At 36.3% G+C, this 21,486-nt stretch overlaps 1 protein-coding gene across 3 annotated transcripts; it reads right to left on the reverse strand.

Annotated features, from left to right (window-relative positions):
* Positions 1-2,870: 2,870 nt before the first annotated feature.
* Positions 2,871-5,858, reverse strand: LOC144714561 (Ribosomal L18p/L5e family protein). Of its 3 annotated transcripts, none has more exons than XM_078589324.1 (3): positions 5,704-5,858; positions 4,090-4,500; positions 2,871-3,078 (listed from the first exon to the last, which is right to left on the reverse strand). In XM_078589324.1, exon 2 carries the CDS (start codon positions 4,460-4,462, stop codon positions 4,118-4,120), a length of 345 nt encoding a protein of 114 aa, XP_078445450.1. In that variant the 5' UTR covers positions 4,463-4,500; positions 5,704-5,858; the 3' UTR covers positions 2,871-3,078; positions 4,090-4,117. The 3 variants fall into 3 exon arrangements, with proteins under 3 accessions (XP_078445450.1, XP_078445451.1, XP_078445449.1); XM_078589325.1 differs by having other exon boundaries at positions 4,079-4,500; XM_078589323.1 differs by lacking the exon at positions 2,871-3,078 and having other exon boundaries at positions 3,895-4,500.
* Between the last annotated feature and the right edge of the window lie 15,628 nt (positions 5,859-21,486).

Here is a 21,486-nt window from a genome sequence, read left to right on the forward strand (position 1 = left end):
ATCTCTCTCTCTCTCTCTCTCTCTCTCTCTCTCTCTCTCTCTCTATCTCTCTCTCTCTCTCTCTATCTATCTTTCTCTCTCTCTCTCTCTCTCTCTCTCTCCCCTCTCTCTCTCTCTCTCTCTCTCTCTCTCTCTCTCTCTCTCCATCTCTCCCTCTCCCATCTCTCTCCCCTCTCTCTCCCCTCTCTCTCCCCTCTCTCTCTCCTCTTTCTCTCCATCCCTCTCTCCTCTCTCTCTCTCCATTCTCTCCTCTCTCTCTCCCCCTCTCTCTCCTCTCTCTCTTTCCTCTCTCTCCTCTCCCTCTCCTCTCTCTCTCTCTCTCTCTCTCTCTCTCTCTCTCTCTCTCTCTCTCTCTCTGCGCATGTCCCTTTAGGTAGCTATTATATCTCTTTCTATATACATGTCTCTTTATGTATATGGATCTATCTTTCTATCTATATCTCTCTATGCGTATAACTTTATCTATATGTATGTGTGAGTGCGTGTGTATATCTATCTCTCTATCTGTACATGTCAATACAACTCTATCTTTCTTTATCTATACATGTCTCTTTATGTAATTCCACTCTATATGTATAGCTCTATCTCTTTCTATGTATATTTATATCTCTCTGAATACAATTCTATGTCTCAATATAAAAACATATATCTCTCTTTATATCAATTTATGTCTCTATCATGATGCAAGGCAAGAACGCTTGCATATTTTTTTAATAAGGTTTTAACAGATAACACAAAACGGTTAGGGCCACCGCAGATCATGATCATCATCTCTCCCCAAGGCTTTGGCAGGGCATTGTAATGGGTTGATGATGTAGATTTTCCCCATAATTCATGGTCAGAGACAAGATTTTTGCAATGAAATAAATACAAATTGAAGAAAACCTTTACAAATGAAACCATAACCTTTTGATGATCAAAATCACATTTCACAAAATTGAATTTACTACAGCTTTGATTCCATGCATTAGTCATGTCAAGATGCAAAAGAGATGTCTGGCCTCGAGAAACATTGGGAGGGTGGAACGCTAAAGAAGAAAGGAGGAAGAAGAGGGTGCTTACGGAGAGAATTGCATGAGTATTTCGCCTATAGGATATTGAGTCCTTTATATGTAATCAAGTTATTTCATAAAAAAGTTACACTTAAGATATATCCTTTGACCTCTAATAAGTTCTATTTGTGTGACCATATAGAACCATTTATTATTCTTGTTAATGACTACATAAGCCTAATATCTCCTTATTGGCTACCTAGTTAACCAAGAATACTAGACATAAATATTAATTAGTCTTGGATTGATTTAACCAAATCGATGGGTCAAGTTCCCAACACTCAAGGTGCAAAGCTACATTATTGATTTTATGTTTTTAATCAACCCTTTTGTGGAGCTTTTTGTCATAAGTTACACTGTACATGTAATTCTCCATCCACGCAACGCCCTTATCATGACTTTGGGCATTATCAATATATTAACCCCAAATCAGCTATTACAGAAGTATTGATGCACTATTAAGTCATTAGAAAAGTCTTTTTATGATATTTTAACTACATTGTTCAATGCATTTTTTGCATCATTATCATTGAGTTTCTTGATGTAAATATCTATGGTCGGTAAGCCAATTACACATTCCACATCCTGTTCCAGGTTCATTACTAGAAAATATTCATCATATTGTATGTGTGATGTTTATAGTGAAGTCCATAAATATATGATTCAATTTAGTGAATTTTGGCGAGATCAAAATACATTCCATGTATTTTATCATGTTCAATTGTATTTAAGCATGTGTTAAAATATTCATGTTCGATGGTTAATCTAGTAGATTATCGAAGTATCATGATAAATAGCCCTATATAGTTCCACCCATGTGATGAGTATGGTTGGCCCGCAATTATTACTGTGGAGACTTAGGAAAGATAATGTTTATTCTGTAGGGGGAAGAGTTTATTAAATTTATTCATAATAATCCCAGAATGACAATATACCAAACTATAAAGCATGTTGATTCATGTCGCAATTGTGTAAGTGATACTTAGAATTGAGGCAAAGATAATTATGTTTTAACAATGACCTATGAAAACAAAGTCATGGAATTAAAAAACATTTGAACTCAGACACAACTCGAAGTTCACGAAAATGATTGAATAGTCAGTATTGACTTGTTTGTCCTTCGTATAGGCTGAGAAAGCTCAAGGAAGATGGTGCAATGAAGTCATCAGCTTAGAAAGTGAAATATTTAATAGTACTTCTTCGATGATTTTTGAATGCATTCATGTTAACTTGGATGACCAAGTAGGGTTTGATTAATGACTATGCCCAAAGTCATCTTAAGAATCTCTAACATATAAAGGGCTATACATACGTGATAATTGATAGTAGAAAGATTCCTTGAGTGAGTCAATGCACTCCTTTGTATCTTCTAGAGCACATAGTGTAGATTGACACACAACGACCTAAAAAGTCAAATCTGTCATCTAGGTTAAATAGATATATCATTAGCTTGACACCCCAAGAGCAAGAATGTCGTACACATAATATTTTTTTTTTGGAGCAGTAAAAATACAGAAATAAACTTCTACAAAACATCCTAAGAAAGTATAAATAGGGGAGGGCACCCGATTTTAAGATGATTGTGCAAGTCAAACATGGACACCCTGATTTCTTTTCTTGCTCTCTCAAAAGCCTACCTTACCGTGAGTTGGGATGGCAATAACATCCTCACAATGACCTAATTTCACTTCACAGAGCAACATTTTACTCTCTGATGTTATACATTGTTATACCAATCCTCTGCTCATCTCTTATTACTCCATTAAGTTACTCTTTTTCAATCACCCAAAATATATTATTACATTGAAAATTCCGACAGCATCCTTAAAGATTGATTCAGGCCTTTATTTTCACCATCCTTTACATCATATCACTGATGCCATAATCCATAAGTTTAAATATCAACAATTCTATAAACATCGAGATGAAGTGGGGTTGAACAACACTTTTGAAGATAATTTAAATTCAACAACCTCGTAGATCATGGGGATCATCAATATTGCCCTGATTGCAATAACTAGTCAATCTGAAAAAAATTAATGAAACACCAACCATTAATATTCAACTCATACAGTATTCATATATTGTTAAGGAAATCTTAAAAACTAGATGAATTTCTCTATATTACAGGTACGACTAAGATAATCTAAATAGACATTTTTACCTAATAAAACCTTCACATGATCAGCATGTCAATATCACCATATTTTGTTAAATCTAATTATTTCATTTATTCTATGTCATTCCTTGCATTCAATGCGTACTACCTATGGTCCCAGCATAATAGCTGATCCCATTTGACCTTAACATTAAAATGGTTCACCGTAATTGATGTCGAGATATCCATAATGTATTAAATCAATAAAACCACCAAACATTGACATTAAACCCGTGTGACTTATTACTATCATCTCAAGGATATTGTAAAACATACTGACAATCTAGATCATTAGGATGGCCAAAATTTATATCTGACCATAATTACCTAACATATGTACTAACATGTCAGTGGCATGATCAGTATTACCATAGTAACATCAATTAGATTAATCCCTCTCTTAATCATTTATGCAGTAATATCGTAGTTTTACTAACAAATATCACTCCAGATTCCGAGATAAGAAGCAAATGGTATACCACACAAAATATGATTTCGATGAGAAAACCCAAATACACCATGACGCTATTTTACTCATAAATTTTGGCTCAGATCTACCTCAATGGGCACGGATCACATGAATGTATTTAATGCCAGATAAACTGATAAACTACGTCAAATTTTACCAACATTTACGCAGTGTGACCATAGTTTTACAAATCATTAAAGTTTCAGACCATGAGATTCAAATCAAATGGAATACTACACTAAAAAAATTCTTTAAAAAAACTCAATTACACTACAGACCAACTACATCAAGGTCACTATATAGATTACTTAATCATCACAGTTTAGTGCAAAATCTACCTTAATGGGGACTAATCACAAGAATGTCACAGAAAAAAAAACAGCTTCTGCAAAGTCATACCATCTCTCTACCTTGAGTCTATGGTGGAGACTGATGCAATCATAGCAGCTTCACTCCAGCTTCCCTGACAGAATCTATAACAGCCTTCACCTTGCCATGGTACTTCTGGTCCCTCTTCAGGAAGATAGATACAGCAGGAATCCCCCTTAGGAGCAGGCGCTCGCCGAGGAGCTTCCCTATCATGGAAGCCGCGGCCACGTCCCGGGTGTTCGCCATGGCTGACCTCAGCAGCTTCTCCTGAGAGCTCGCCGACGAAGCCACTTCAGCCGTAGGCGTGTGTATCACCTGCACGTTCACGTACTTGTTCGTGAAGTGCATCCTCAGCACATAGGGCTTCAGATAGTTGGTGATTCGGGCTGGCCGCACCGGCGGTGGGATAACCATTCTTCTCTCTCTCTCTCTCTCTCCTTATGTGCTTGCTCCTGAGATGATTATACAAGATAAAACGTGAATAAACATGAAATAGAGGAGAGATAGATAGATGGGTAGAGCACTCATGGATGTTTAAGAGGTAGGTATTAAGCAGTCAATACAAACTTCTTACAGAAGGCAACAAACCCTGTCTCTCTAGAGGGCAGAGGCATATATAGATGGGCATATTCGTAGATAATGCACGTGCAAGCAGTACAATTTCTTGTAATTTGACTAATTCTTAGAGCAAAGGATAAGTATTCAAGGTAAAGTGGTAGGTATTAAGTAGCTCAATCAAAATATTTGCACAGAACTTGAGTGATACTGACAGAAATTAGAACAGCTACGTTTGCAGATATGAGAGAGAGAGAGATGGTAAAATGATTCATTGAGATGAGGTGATGGCCAAGTAGTGCTACTTTGCTTGATCATAAGCTCACATAACAAGCAAGGTTCTGAGAGAAATTGGATAAGAGGCATAAGAAGATAGGAGAGAGAGATGAAAGGGCATAGCGTTCATAGGCCAGTAGGTCCACTTCCAAGTGCTACTAATTTGCTCAATCAAAGACATTGCTCAAATCTTGGAACATTCTAAGAGGATTTTAAAGAGAGCATCACATATACCCACTTCTGTAGTGAGGAGAGAGATGAGTGGGCTGCAATTGATTTTTTTCATTTCCCTATTGAATGTCGATCAATTCTAGTTGATAATGTAAGCTTGAGTTCTTAATATTTGCTATTCTAGTAAAATTGATAGAAATTCAATGGGCAACAATTGATCTTTTTTCATATTGAGAAGAATGATTAAAACGAATAATACTGTCAATCTTCATTAAAAGAAAGGAATAGTCGGATTAAATCTCGCTTGCAAGGGGGAAGATAATAAATCTAGTCGATGAGTTCTTGCAGAAGATCACGACGCAAAATGACTCTTCATCCATTGAAGTAGAAAGATTCATTCTCGCTAGCAAGAGGGAAGAGAATCGATCTAATCATGACTATAGAAGCCTACATCATTCAAAGCCAAGTTCAAATCCGCTAATGACGGCAAGATCATCGCCCTCGATGAACCATTCAAATATCCAATACGACGTCCTTGAACAATGGCAAGATGTCGAACATCAGACAACGCAGATTTCTCCGTTGAATGACTGAAAATAGACGATATAATCCTAAGAAAAGACAAGATTGAGCTTGAAATCAGCGCAACTTACACAATCCTATCCGTTCTTCAAAACCCACGACCGATCGACAATGCTGGCAATGAAGCCGGCAAATTTACTGATGATGATGCCGGAGCTTTGATGATCGATGGAAGCCCTAAATTGGCTTCAAATGAACAGTAGACCGGTCTATTTAACGGTATTGACCATGCTAAAATAGAATTTTATACAAGGGTAAAATTGGAATTTGACAACAGATTATGCTAGGAGGGTGATTGTGACTCTAGTGCACTATCGTCTTGGTCGGGGACGAAGGACGAGACGGGACGGAGATCGTCCTGCCCTATGTCCCAATTTGTAGACGTTCGTTTGAATTGTCCCATCCAGAGTTCATCCCGTCCCAAAGTAATTTAGTCCACGTCCCGTCCCATCGAAAAACTGTCCAGTCCAAGATATTCTAGTCCTGTCCTACGTCCCAATTTGTAGACGTTCATTCGAATTGTCCCATCCAGAGTTCATCCCGTCCCAAAGTAATTTAGTCCACGTCATGTCCCGTCCGAAAACCGTCCAATCCTACACATTCTAGTCCTGTCCTACGTCCCAATTTTTAGAGGTTCGTTCGAACGTCCCATCCAGAGTTCATCCCGTCCCAAAAAATTCTAGCCCACGTCCTACGTCCCGATTTTTAGAGGTTCGTTCGAATCGTCCCATCCAGAGTTCATCCCGTCCCAAAGTAATTTAGTCCACGTCCCGTCCCGTCCGAAAACCGTCCAATCCTACACATTCTAGTCCTGTCCTACGTCCCGATTTTTAGAGGTTCGTTCGAATCGTCCCATCCAGAGTTCATCCCGTCCCAAAAAAATTCTAGCCCACGTCCCGTCCCGTCCAAAAACCGTCCAATCCGAGACATTCTAGTCCTGTCCTACGTCCCGATTTTTAGAGGTTCGTTCGAATCGTCCCATCCAGAGTTCATCCCGTCCCAAAGTAATTTAGTCCACGTCCCGTCCCGTCCGAAAACCGTCCAATCCTACACATTCTAGTCCTGTCCTACGTCCCGATTTTTAGAGGTTCGTTCGAATCGTCCCATCCAGAGTTCATCCCGTCCCAAAAAAATTCTAGCCCACGTCCTGTCCCGTCCAAAAACCGTCCAATCCTAGACATTCTAGTCTTGTCCTACGTCCCGATTTTAGAGGTTCGTTCGAATCGTCCCATCTAGAGTTCATCCCATCCCAAAAACGTCTAGCCCACGTCCCGTCCCGTCCAAAAACCGTCCAATCCGAGACATTCTACTCCTATCTGACGTTTGGGATGAAGTAGTGCGTATGCCGACCATGTGTCAACAATCAGCCACAAATAATTTGACACGTGGCACAACACATGTGTTTGCTAGCTGGAGGTTTAGGCTCCTACTTGACTCCCCGGAGACGTAGACCATCCTGTCTCCAGTCTAAGTCGTAGAATGGGACGGGTATATTTTCATGGACTGAAAATTTCTCCCACCTAGAGACTGGCGGATTGTTGGATGATTCTATGTCCCGTCATTCGTCCGAACTCCTTGACTGGATGATTTTTTTTGTCTGCGGTCAAAATAACTGTATCATAAGCATACGTGCAATATAATGTTGATCATGGTGACCTCGACAGAGGCCATGATGACACTGGCCATCTTGAGTCGGGTGAATGGAAAATTGAGAGGCAGAGGGATAGGTGATGGCACAATGTGGATGGGCGGTGTCGTGCTTGCTACAGGCTAGTGACGACGACAGGGACGAGGGATGGGCTCGCTAGAAGCGAGTACCGTGCATAATAGACACGAGACATCTACATGCGAGCAATGTGTGTGGGGAGGCTGCCATCATATTGACATTGAGAGTTAGGAATGGCAACATAGGTGATCCAAAAGCAACTCCCAAGGAAAAACATAAGAAACCACAATTCATATTTAGTTGTTGCCTAGATCAAGGGAAGGGTCTTTTGTAGCCTCTCCGCTGACACTTTTTCGAGGGAAAATTCAAAAGGAAATATTCAAAAAATAAATTAGAACATACATTCTGCCAATCATTCCGTTTCATTGTCCCAACCATTTTTTCATGCCAACTATTTCCGACTAGTATATAGTGATGGATATTATGTGGTCATAAAGCCAATCACACTACCATGTTTATTTAAGTTTATTGAACAAATTATTTACATTCATTATTATTCCGTGTGATATTTATAATGAAGTCCATGAATACGGGCAACAACTTAGGGAATTATGGTGAGATCGTAATACACTGATCACTGGTCTTTAAACATATATTCTAAATATTCCTATTCCATGGATAGTCGAGATGGACATCGAATTATCCAAGTAGAATAGCACTAGCTGATATTACTTACATGATAAGTATAGCTGATCTTGCGACTATTAATGTGGTGACACTAAGGACAGATAGTGGGTGTTCTTTGGAGAAAGAGTTCACTAAATTGATCCGCACGAATCTCTGAATGGTATTATCCCTAAACGTCAATCAGGTTGATTCAAGTCAAGATTGTATAATTGATCCATTTACCTGAGACACCAAGGACATCTCGTGAGTGGATGACTACGTTTTGATATGACTTACGAGTCTCTAATCATGGGATTCAAATAAGTTATAGATCATATGAAGTAAGAAGCTCACGGAGATGATTGAGTGGTCGACACAGGATCATCCGCTCTCGGTATAAGAGGAGATTGACTCAAGACGATGCAAAAAAATCCCTGGCCAAAGTAGTGAGGATATGGGAGAAGGCGTTCACCAATGATCCCCGTTACACATCAGTACTAATCGAATGACTGATTAGGGTTTGACGATAAACCATATCCTAAGTCGTTCGGGAGTCTCATGCGGATGATGTATTATACATATACGGTAGAGTTTCCATGAGAGAGTTTGAGACTTCTCGGTATCTTCTAGAGCATGAGGTGTAGCTTGGCACCCCACGAGTCGGAAACTTAAACTATCGATTGGGTTAAATCGATCCTTATTTAATTATTCAATATGTTAATATAGTTAATTAATAAGGTTGGTCAATAAATGTTATTTGGCCACTAAAGTTATTAACTGGAATGATACGTGGCCCTAGTGGGTAACACGCAGAAGGTCAAAAGGTCATTCTCACTTCCAACCATGATATGATGTCACCATATCATGGTTTTGCAAGGATAGCAAGACATGGATATTTTTTTAGATCCAATATGATGTCACCATTCAATTGAATCATCATAAGTACCAATGTGAGTTCACTTAGATAACCATTTACTTCATCTCTAGTAGATATTGGTACCATTGTAGTGTTTGTTTGCTTTGGCTCCATCAATGCAATAATTACATTTGATTGTTAGGTGCTTGGAACATGTAAATATTCAATAACTGAATGTGGGTTTGAATTGAATAAAGTAGTTGTACTTTCAAGGAAACCTAAATACATATTGAACATTAGAATTGTGCTCACTTGTTGGAATAAACTCAAACTTCATTTTTGGGACCAGCATTATAGCAATCTATATCATAGGCTCATTCTTTGATAGAAAATCATACTCTAATAATTTATCCTCCATGGAAACATATGAATTTTAAGTGACTTTGATTGTTCAAAGCTTAGGGGTGCCCATACTTCACTTCGAAGAGGATTGTCTAGACCTTCAATTGATGCTTGCAATTTTCTTCATAGAAATTCATAAGCTCTCAAAACTGTTGATGACGTAACATACTTGGACTTTGAAATTACCTCATTTGTGTCATCAAAAGCTTGAAGTTCACCCAGAAAAAGCTTTAGGTGATCCCTCTCTTTGTTAGTGATGGAATTACACTTTGTTGGTGTTGAGATAGTTACTCGTCATCTTCTCTAATACTTTTCTTTTCCCCCAAGCTGCGTCAATCATATCATATGTTGAGTTCCACCTTGTATGGACATCTTCAATGAGTAAATTATAGTTTTTCAGCCCATTTTCTCACATATATTTTGATAATGGTGAAGTTGTTGCGGTGAAGCTCCAACTGCAATGAAAAGTTTTGAATTTCTTTGTAGAGAATTTCTTTTAATGATGTTGGAATGTTTTCTTCAATTGTACTTTCATGTTGCTCAGTATACACTCTTAAATTACATTTTTGGCCCCTACATGTCAGTCAAAAAGTTTAATGTTATACATTTTAAAAGAATAACGTTCAAAAAATCAATGAAATAAACATTTTATTATAATTAAATACCTAGTTCCTTCAAACCTCTCTACACATAAGTTTCAAACATGGGTTATACATGGTGCATGGTGTTGCTTGTTGAACTTGGAGCCAATATCCTCCAATTGCCTTTTTAATGTTGTAACCATTGTTCTATTAGTGCTAGCATTATCGGTTGTGATGGAAAATACATGTAAAAGGAGAAAAATATCCGTAATTTTTTAGTTATTAGGAGAAAAAAAGCTAATTAAACATCAAGCTTTACAAAACTAATTACCTTGTCAGTCAAATTATAATATTTCAAACCTAAGTGTTGTATTCTACCAAGTATGAACCCTCATGTGATCTTATTAGTTTCTTTACACTGAGAAATTTTTCATGGAGCTTCCATTCCTCATTGATCCAATGAACTGTCATTCCAAAAGTAGCCACACGGTTGGTGGCAGTTCAAGTGTCCAGTGTAATTGAAACTTTTTCAATTGGGTTACGTTCCTCTTTAAAATGTAATTTCTCTTATTCAAATATTTCATCTCTCATCTGTCATCTCCTCTTTTTACATAGTATTTCAACACAGAAGAAACTCTTTTATGGTGAGAGTTCTCATCTTCATTCATCGGCAAATTGGTTTCATTTTTTGCATGATTTGATGGGACCTATGTAATGAAGAATACTACCAACATTTCAATATCAATAAAATTAAATAAATAAAAATATTAGATATACCTTGTCTCCCCTCAAATCCATGGGAAGAAGAAGCTGATACTTTGAAGGATGGTTAGCAAGAAGCTGGGACAATGATGGTTTTGATGATGAAAACATGTGGTGACAACATAATCATGTAGGTGACGATGCCGAGAGATGACCACTGAAAGATACGCCAATAGAAGCCAAGAAAGTGGAAAACAGTTTCCTCTTGGATCTAAAATTTTAGTAAGTTTATATTTGTTGTGGTGCAACTGGTTAAAGAGACCAGGGTTCAAATCCTGGTTGTATCAGATTGATGAAATAATTTTTTAGTACTTTTTTCAGATTTGGTTTTTGGTCCAGTATGTGGGCCGGACTGAAACCTATAATGAACTTTTGAGAAATCTGTGAAACCCGGACTGAAGGTATCAGTTCAATCCAGTTTTACCAAATTTTGATAAAAATGGTGAACCCTAAAGACGGCTATTTGATGTTATCTATGTAGTTATTTGTTGGACCAAAGAAAATGAGTATTTGGCGAAATAAAACTCACATCAGTGTTAGTGTTTTGATGAACATTAAATATACAATGACGACATTGAGTCGACCCAAAGGAAGGTTCTTTGAATGCCATTTTTATTGTTCAAATTTGATTATTACGCCAAAAGGATTACTTACAATTGAATATATCATCCAAAGACGAGTATTGATGTTGTACTAGATCTCTTGAGATGGGAAATGCCATTTATTAAATTATGTCTTGGTATTTTTCATTCTTATGTGAGTATGTTTAATTCTATGTTTATGCTCAAGTTCAGTTTCAAATATTTGCACGAATGTAAGTTCCATTACAATGCTTCATGGCTCAAATTTTAAGAAATGGAAATAAATTGTGACACTTTATCTCAGTGCAATGGACCTCGTCTATGCATTGAGGAATGATCTACCAAACGGCATCAAAGATTCTTCCTCGATGAGGAAAAGAATTCCTATGATAAATGGGAAAGACCAAATTGCATGAGATTAATGGTCATAAAGTGCACCATTCCTAAATCCTTGAGGGATAAAGGAGCTTAAGAGGCAACTGAATTTATAGTTCTTCATGAGCTTGAGAAGAGGTACTACAAAAAGTGAAAGAGCTGAGACTAGTACCCTTATGAATTGTCTAACTACCATGAGGACTAAAGGTAAAGGCAACATAAGAGAGTACATAATTGAAATGTCTCATATTCATTCCAAGCTTAAGGCTCTATGTTTGGAACTGCCTCATTAATACATTGTTGTCTACATGGCTCTCAACTCTCTTCCTGCACAATTCAATGAGTTCAAAGCGAGCTATAAATGTCAAAGGGACCCTTGGTCTCTCAATGGGCTAATCTCACATTGTGTGAAAGAAGAGGAGAAATTGAATTCTGAACAATATAAAAGTGTTCAACTCACTTTTGCCTCCAAGGAAAAATTCAAGGATAAAGGAAAGCGCACGGGAAATCAAGCTGCTGATGGCCCCCCTACAAAGAAACAACATAAGCAACATGTTTTCTTCTTTCGTAAGGGTGGCGGACATGAAGAAAAAATGTACTCAATATCTTGCTTGGCGCAAGAAGAAAGGTTCACATTTCTCTCTATTTTGTTTGGAAGTCAACTTGCTACCGTACCAAGACGCGCATAATGGGTAGATTTCAGTGCTAAAACTCACATTAGTGTACCAATGTAGGGTTGTCTCAACCATCGCAAGCTGAATGAAGATGAATGATCCATATATCATGGTGATGGCAAAGCAATATACGTCGATCATGTTGGTGTCTTCAAGTTAAAGTCAAACACTGGTTATCATTAGTATTTGAATATGAATCTATAGTACCGTACTTTGGACGTAAATGAATTTCTATTTCCGTCTTGGACAAATCTGGGTATCATTGCTCATTTGGAGATAGAAATTTTAGTCTAGTTCAAAATTCAACACTCATAGGTGCTGGATGTTTGGTGGTTTATGATTAGATCAGTCATTAGATCAGTCATTGAAAACCAGTTCTTCTAGTACAAAATGCAAGTTAGGTAATGAGAATTCATAAAAGGTTGGGCCACATTTCTCAAAAGAGAATTTCAGGTTTGTGTTAGAGGAAATTCTTAATTACCTGGATTTTAAAGACTTTGACATCTGTGTCAAATGCATTAAGGGAAAACAGATAAACACAAGGAGAACATGTTCCCATCAAACTTCACAAGTCTTAGAATTGATACATACTGACATTTCTGGACCTTTCCCTATGACATCTTGGAATGGCCAACAATACTTTATCACATTCATAGATGATTATTCTCAATAGGGATACTTGTACCTCATCCATGAGAAATATCAAGCAATAGACATGTTCAAAAGGCCAAAGTTGAAAATCAACTAGGCAAAATAATAAAAACCATTCATTTTGACATTGGTGGAGAATGCTATGGCAGAAATGATGGCTCAAGATAACAATGTTCATAACGCTTCTCAAATTTTTTGGAAGAGTGTGGTATCATTCCTTAGTAAACTATGCCAGGATCTCATAGTATGAATGACCTTGCTGAAAAACAAAATCGAACACTCAAAGAAATGTTCAGAAGTATGATTAATCAAACTTATTTACAAGAATTCCTTTGGGGCGAAGCACTAAAGATGACATCTTAGATTCTAAATAGGGTTCCAAATAAGGCAACTCAAAGGAAACCTTATGAGCTTTGGACAGATAGAAAGCCAAGTCTAAAGCCTTTAATAATTTCAGGTTGTACTACAGAGGCAAGACCTCATAAGCTTAATTCTCAAACATTTATGTGCCATTTGTTGGATGTCCTGAAAGATCAAGAGGTTACAAGTTTCAATCCTACTAATAAACTTATATTTGAGATGGGTAATGCAATATTCTTTGAGGATGATGAGTTTGCGGGGAGATAAGGATATAAATATTGACTTTGAAGAGAATTATTTAATAATACCTCAAATAATTTCTAAAAATACTCAAGATTAAGTACCCCTACTTGATAATGTATGAAAAATGATTCCAGATCAAGAAAGTATTCATCAAGCTTCCATATCAGAAGAACAAACTCTGAAACCTCAAGAATCAATGCCAGTAAGGAGATCAACAAGAGAAAGGAGATCTTAAATTTGATCTGACTTTTATGTTTATCTCCAAAAATATGAATAAGCCATGAGTATTGAGGAAGACAATCCAATCAACTTTCACACAGCCGTAGAATTGGGTCCATGAATTGAGGAAATTAAGCCCACGAGAGATAATGAAATTTAGGATCTCAACCCATTACCTGAAGGTGTGAAGCCCATTGGTTGTAAATGGATATTTAAAACCAAGGGGAATTCAAAGGGTAATACGGAGAGATATAAGGCTTGTCTTTTTGCACAAGGATTTACTCAAAGACAAGACATTTATTATAAAGAGACTTTTACTCCAGTTTCTTCAAAAGACTCTTTTAGGATAATAATGATACTGGTTGCACATTATGATCTTAAGCTCCATTAAATGAATGTAAAGTCTGCCTTTCTTTATGGAAACATTGAGGAAACAATATTAATGATGCAACCAGAAAACTTTATATCAGGAGACTCAAAGAAAATGGTTTGAAAATTAAAGAAATCCATCTAGGGGCTCAAACAACCTTCCTGTCAATGGTATCCAAAATTTGATCAAGTCATCATATCATACGACTTTGAGATGAATAAAGTTGATAAAATGTGTATACAAGTTTGGTGGAGTATATATATATTTCGGGTTTTGTTTGGAGATGACATTTTGCTTTCCTGAAATAAAATAGGGTTGTTGTGTGAAATCAAATATTTCTTATTGAGGATTTTTGAGATGAAGGATCTTGATGAGATCTCCGTTTTTCTAGGCATACAGATACTCCGTGATCGTACTCATAATATCCTTCGGTTGTCACAAAAGGTCTACATGGAGAAAAAATTCAAAAGATTTGGCATGCAAAATTATAATCCAGGAAACACCCCAGTTTCTAAGGGAGATAAGTTTTGTCTTAGTCAATGACGTAAAAATGATTTTGAAGCTAAACAAATGCAGGACATTCCTTATGCATCGGCAATTGGAAGTATGATGTACGCCCAAGTTTGTACGTGTCCAGATATTGCTTATGTACTTGGGATGTTGGGCATATACTTGAGAAATGTAGGAATGGATCAATGGATAGCAGCGAAAAGGATCATGCGCTATTTGCAAGAAGACAAATACTTTGGAGAGTATTTGGAATTTTGATTGACTTTGATGGATGCCAAGATTCAAGACGATCCACCTAAGGATACATATTTCTGCTTGTTGGAGGAGCCATATCATGGAGGAGTACTAAGCAATCACTTATAGCATCTTCCACCATGGCAGCAGAATACATTTCCATTTAGGAGGCATCCAATCAAGGATTATGGCTGAAGAATTGTTAATGGACTTAATATTCTGAGTGGGATCGAAAGACCTCTCAAGATATATTTTTACAATAAGTCAGATGTATGATTATCCAATAACAATGGGTGTTTGACCAAGTCCAAGTATATAGACATCATGTACCTAGTTGCCAAGGAGCGAATTCAACATGGACAGATGTCTACAGAGCATATTGGGATAATCTCCATGATTACGGATCCGATTACCAAAGGCTTTCCGCCTAAGGTATTTATCGAGCATACTGCTCATATGGGACTTTTCCCTTACGAGGATTGTGAATTTAAGTGGGAGATTGCATTTGATGCTCTTGAATGTAGTCATGTAAATATTTCTGCAGAAATGTTTTATCAATTTTGAATATTGATCTCCATAAATAAGGTTCAGTTGTAAATGTTCACGTTAAATCACATTTTGTGAAATTTCCATGCTACACATCCATACTTAATCTATGTTATTTATCAAATAACACATGTGATTGTTTTGGCTTAGCTTCATCAAATTTTAGTAAAGCTGTTACATCCCTATATTCAATTGATAATGGATGAGGTTGTTAGAATATGCCTTGTCATATAGTAACCAGTTTTCAGCTCATAAGGTTGTGATAAACAGTTGTCCATAGGATCACATGTGTGTTGCCAAGTGGGAGATTGTTGTATCTCATAAGTGGGCTCACACATTTAACTGTATATCTAGGGTTATTATTGAAGTGTTTTATCTCAAATGATGTGATTTTATAAGGTTTGGGATTAAGGCATAATTCATAATGTTTTGGTTGCATATATGTGTGATTTTATAAATTTTGGGATTAATGCATCAATTACATAATCATAATGGGTGGTTTGTAATGTGACATGCCCATGAAGGCCTGTAAAAGGATGGTTGTAAAAGGATGGTTAAGCAGAATGTGAGACCCTCCAGCCCCCATTTACATTAGTGGAATCAGTCTCCACTATTGTGATCCAGAAGACTCAATCCAATCCATCACAAAGATGGACTCAAGTGCGCTTTAGTTGACAATAATTTCTTTCATTCTCTCCCCCCACCTGCTCTCTCCCCCTCTTAACATTGATTAGTCAACATGACTGACTGGATATTGGAACATACTGAAATTCAGGTCTAGGTTTTCAGAATAACCTAAGTGAGACCTGGTCGTGTCCTTACCTTCTAGTACATATGCCTAAAGGTTCACACATATAAGGTTTATTAGATGTCGAACAATGTACTTATGTTATATGGGTTTTTATGAAAAAACCCCAATAATTATAAAATGATAAAGACCCAAAAAATCATCCATGTAAGTCTTTATTTGTGTGCCCCTCCTCCCTTCCTCCTTGGGTGCTGTTTCCTCCTAGTCAAGACAAGAATATCATGATGATCAGAGGAAGCTCTTATCAATGTGTCTTAGACTAGGTGCATACATCTAGAGGTTGGGCACTTGTGTCGCTTGTGTTATCAAGAACAAGCTTCAATATCTTGAAGCTTTTATTAATCTATGCATGTGAAAGAAGGTCAATGGGATAAGTCACTTTTGTGATTTTATTTGTTGATTACATTATGCTCATTAGGAATGAAATGCATCCTTAAGCAGTTGATAAGGACTAAGGATTTGTGACTGATTTTTGGAGGAGAGTAAAAGCTTCATCATTACATTGTATTGAGTTTCCATTCAAATCTATATGATAGTAAATGTGAACCTACATTCCTGTTCACTTTGAATGGATGCAAGATATCGTGGAAGGGTTCTAAGGAGAGCACAATTACATACTTGAAAAAAAGCTGATTATATTGCAGTAGCCCATGCTTCCGAGGAAGGAATAAGATTGAAGAAATCAGAATTGAACTCGATGTTTCTCCCTCTATGTTAACACCTACTCATTTTTGTGTTACAACAATGATTATGCAGAATGAACTAAAGATTCATAATCTAATCAACAGTTGAAGAATGTTCTGAAGTGCTTTCACTTGATTGTGGAGATCATAACTTGAGGAGATATATGATGGAAAATGTTCCAGAAACTAACAACATAACAGACTGGATCCTTGCCCCTAACGGATCTCGTAAGTGGTGCATCACCTGGAGTGTTGGAGGGGGGAGTGCACAACATCCCACCTAGGTGTTGTCCACATATGGAGCCATCATGAATACTGGATGTGGGTGATGATGGTGCCTCCTCCATGCACTATTGACTCCAGGGGAACAAGAACCAGCTGTAAGAACTTGAGGACATCTCAACAACCTATCATAGAACTGCTAATTTATAGTTTTACGTTGTGTCATGGGCATGGGTTAGTGGGGTCAGTGTGTTACTGGGATATTTACATTCTTCCCAATCCTACAGAATTTTGCAAACAATAAACTTTACATTTTTTGAAACCCCTTTGGTGGCATCCAAGGCACTACTGGATCAGCTTATGAGTAAGACCCTTTGTTTGTTTGTACCTGGTACCGTGTTTTTTGCTACTAAGAAAAACAAAAGAACACTTTAATTATTTATGAGTTTATACTATCATTAATATCATAGAAATGCATACAATATCTTAAACTAGACATGTTCAGGTATTTTTGTACTCATATATATTAGTATAGATAATCTTAATGTTGCCTAATTTCAGAGCTCAAAAATTTCCCAGATATAACATATAAAATTAATTAGATTGTCAAAATAAAATATGGAACTTTAGATATGATAAATATAATTATTTAATTATGTGCGAGAAAGTGTAACCCACAAATATCATGAATATGGGCCATTTATGAATATTTGAATACTTTTAAGGCATGATGAACCCCTATAATTTGTTTTGATATAGAATAAATGCCACTATGACGTCTATTAACAATGAAAACAATCTGTCGTAGATGATAGAATCTTTCATAGAGCTGAATTCATGGAGATGTCACTATGACACAAACTTAGTTAGCATGATATGAATGTAAGACATGATAGAGGTATTTAACACCATTTTTTTGAAGATATTCATGAATGTTGAAGATATCATATTAATATATCATTTCTTTTTTCAATACTAGTAATTATCAGACCTGCTAGATCCATTTTCCATGTAGAGGATAACCAAAATACTCTTTTCGTCATTAGCTATAGATGCCAATTTTTTCAACGTCCTTTTGTCATTTTTAAGACTGGTTCAATCTATAGTAAAATGACTCTCCTTTTCTCAATTTCACAAAATTTCAGCTTTACAATGTCTAATCACATCCTTTTGGATAACCCCGTACTTTTAAGCCTATAGAATCCCCCCCCCATGTGATAGTATATCATTTGTGTGATATTCCCTTATTTGAGTGATATTCTTGTAGTGTGAGTTCTTTAGTGGTGCTTGAGTATCAAAACACAGCCCCTTGTGCATTCTAGGCTGAAGTAGCTGGTTCTATGGACTCAGAATACATATTCCAGAATATGCAGCCTTTTCAAATTCACGGCCAAACTATTCACCTAATTCACCTAGAGTGGCTACATCAGAACATAAACTGACTTGATCCTTGGTTAATTTATAAGTGTATAAAATTTGATAGATACATAGGTAATGAAATAAATTCAAGATCATGCCATTTTGGATTTATGTCATCTAATGATTTTTGAATCCTGATAAAATTTCAAATTCAAAATGATATCTATTGCGAGGTCTTGAAAAATAATCTGAGATTCTTGTTGGAAGTTTTCTTGGAAGTTATATTAATATTTGTAGATCCAAAAATATTGGGGATGTCATTGAGGAGTACATTAAGGAAACTATTAAACTTTGTTAAAGGGATTTAAGATTTATTTCAAAGTCACTCACTTTCCTCTTCAGACACCCAAGAGACATTACTTTAAGGTCGCCCCACAAAGAACTCAGAGAGTCACTCTAAATTGAAAGTTATTTAAAACCCTGATACCATCAACAGGCAGATCATATACTATACATACCATCAACAATTTTTTTAATGATTACATCAAGTATTAACATAAGTTTATTTTGAAATGCCTTGTCAAAGTAAACAAAAGGTCATGCAATTAAGATTATTCATAGTTAACCTCAATATTCTATTTAAACTATTTGTGTGATGTATAAATTATGCCGAACAAAATTTGCAGTCAAATTGAATGACGATTAATCATCTACTACATAACATATATCATTATCATAATTAATATGAATTTCAAAGAATTTCTCTGTCCAGAAAAAAACAACCAGTATTCCATATGGCATACCATCAAGATAATTTTCATAATTACATCATCCAGTATTCATAGTTTTTTCATAATTTACAATATTTCTCTATTTAAACATTTTATGAATGGAAACAAAACAACAAACTTAACCCCGAACCCATATCTAGGCTTGAAGATATGCAGAGAAGCTACCCTATTGTTTGATATAGAACTTCTTCCAAACAAAAAAAAATTGCTGTGAATATCAACTGATGGCCACCCTTCTACTACCTGAATGACGTGAATTTCAAAGAACTTCTCAGCAAAACAGCCTAAAATTTGGATAACATCCTAACTTATTTTTTTATTGTTAATTTGGTTTCAGTCTTGGGAGGTTTATAATATTGGAGGGGGATTCATCCAAATATATGAATATGCTCAAATTGCAACAATATTCATAAGATGATAGTTCTTAATTGTTCTTGAAAATTCTTATGTTATGCAAAAACCAATATTCCATTTTTGTTAGTTTTGGTTTAATCCTTGGGAAGTTTATAATATAGAATTGTGATTCATTCAAATCTATCAGAATGCTCAAATTCCAACAATATATTCATTTAATGATAGTTCTGAGTTATTGAATTTTTAATGCAATACAAAAACCAAGGTTCCATTTTTGTGAGTTTGGTTTCATCCTTGGGAAGTTTATAATATTGAATTGGGATTCATACAAATGTATTAATATGCTCAAATTGCAACATGATATCCATACCAAGATAGGTCTGAGTTGTTCTTGAATTTTTAATGCAATACAAAAACCAAGACTTCATTTTGTATGGTCGTGAGGCGGAGAGATGTAATAAAATGCAAATTACAGATTTTTTTGAAGATGGTTCTCTTTGAATCCTATTTTCTCCGTAATGGTGTTCTAGGGTTCCTCAAAAGAAATTCGTTTTCCTGGATCATCCAAGTGGATTCTGCGTTCTAATGCATCCATACACTTCGGCCAGGACGAAGAGCGGGCATTTCCTGATTGCGTAAGTTTTTTTTTAAATTTGATCTCGAACATGAGTCAAAACTTGTGATTTTACACTCTTGAAACGGATTTTACCTGTTTGCTGCCCGTCTCTTCATGCTTTGCATTGCTTGGAATGATTCGTAAGACAAATTTTTGGAGCAGTTTGCGGAGTTGTATCTCAGTTTTCGCATTGAATCGCCTCATCTGCTATCGGTTTGATTGTTCTCTTCCTGCGAAATCTCAGTGATTTTCATCATTCAATGCCATTAAAACTTGAATTCTTGATGTTGAATTAGCGATCGTTCTCTTCCCGCATCCCTTGTCGCCAACCGCCTCCCGCCATCCCCAGCCTTCTCCGGCCACCCCTTGCTGCCCTAGCCGCCTCCCACAAGGATGCCCTAGTGGCCGTTGCCCTAACCCTAGCGGCCGTTGCCCTAAGTAGACATGGTTGTTCTGTTCTGTTTGTTTAAAACGGACAGAAAAGTCGCACAAACGAATCGCACAGGGGTGTGTTCGGTGTGTTGTTCTTTTTATGTGCAAAAATTCGAACAAATGTTCAAACAATTCGAACAAACGAACAAAATTCGCACAACCGAACAAAATTCGCACATCCGAACAAATTCACACAACCGAACAAATGCGAACAAACGAAAAAATTCAAACAAACGAACAAATTTGAACAAAACGAACAAAATTTGCACAGAAAGAACATAATTGTTTGGAAATAGCATAAAATGCTATAAATTGCAAAAAAATGTTATGCATAAAGTATAATTTACTACGAATAATCTAATTTAGTATGACGTTATCTTAATTTACGAATCACAAGTCATGAAATACCATAATCAGTATACTATTTTCAGTATAAATATAACAGTCATTAAATCTAGTGATAATGACATTTATGCCATTGTTGTAACTTTGATTTAAGAAAAAAATTTGGAATGATTTAATGAATTCATTTGGCAATTTAACCAGAGGAGGAGATTGTACTGAAGTAATTTTGGCAATTCATTTCATTTCATTGGGTGACATAACTGAATTCATTCGTTCTAAAAGGGAAGGAATTAATTAATTTAATAGATTTTTGAGAATTAAGTTCATTAAAATGACGTGCATGAAACAGAGTGTACTTCCATATTTTCTAGGACTTGGTTAGAGGGTAAAACGATTATGTTTCAATAAAAATATATTTAGGTATTTCTACAATAATAATATAACTTTTGTTAAGTTCTCATACGGTAACAAATTCAAGATGTCATTTTTTAAAACAAATGTTAGTGTTCCTAGTTTTGTCAGGAAAGGGAGATGGAGAGGGAGAGGGA

Source organism: Wolffia australiana, chromosome 17, assembly GCF_029677425.1.
Source record: "Wolffia australiana isolate 7733 chromosome 17, ASM2967742v1".
Lineage (NCBI taxonomy): Eukaryota > Viridiplantae > Streptophyta > Magnoliopsida > Alismatales > Araceae > Wolffia > Wolffia australiana.

Bases quoted from the DNA above. Each gene is read 5' to 3' on its own strand.
- LOC144714561 (XM_078589324.1), bottom strand. From the start codon at position 4,462: ATGGTTATCCCACCGCCGGTGCGGCCAGCCCGAATCACCAACTATCTG.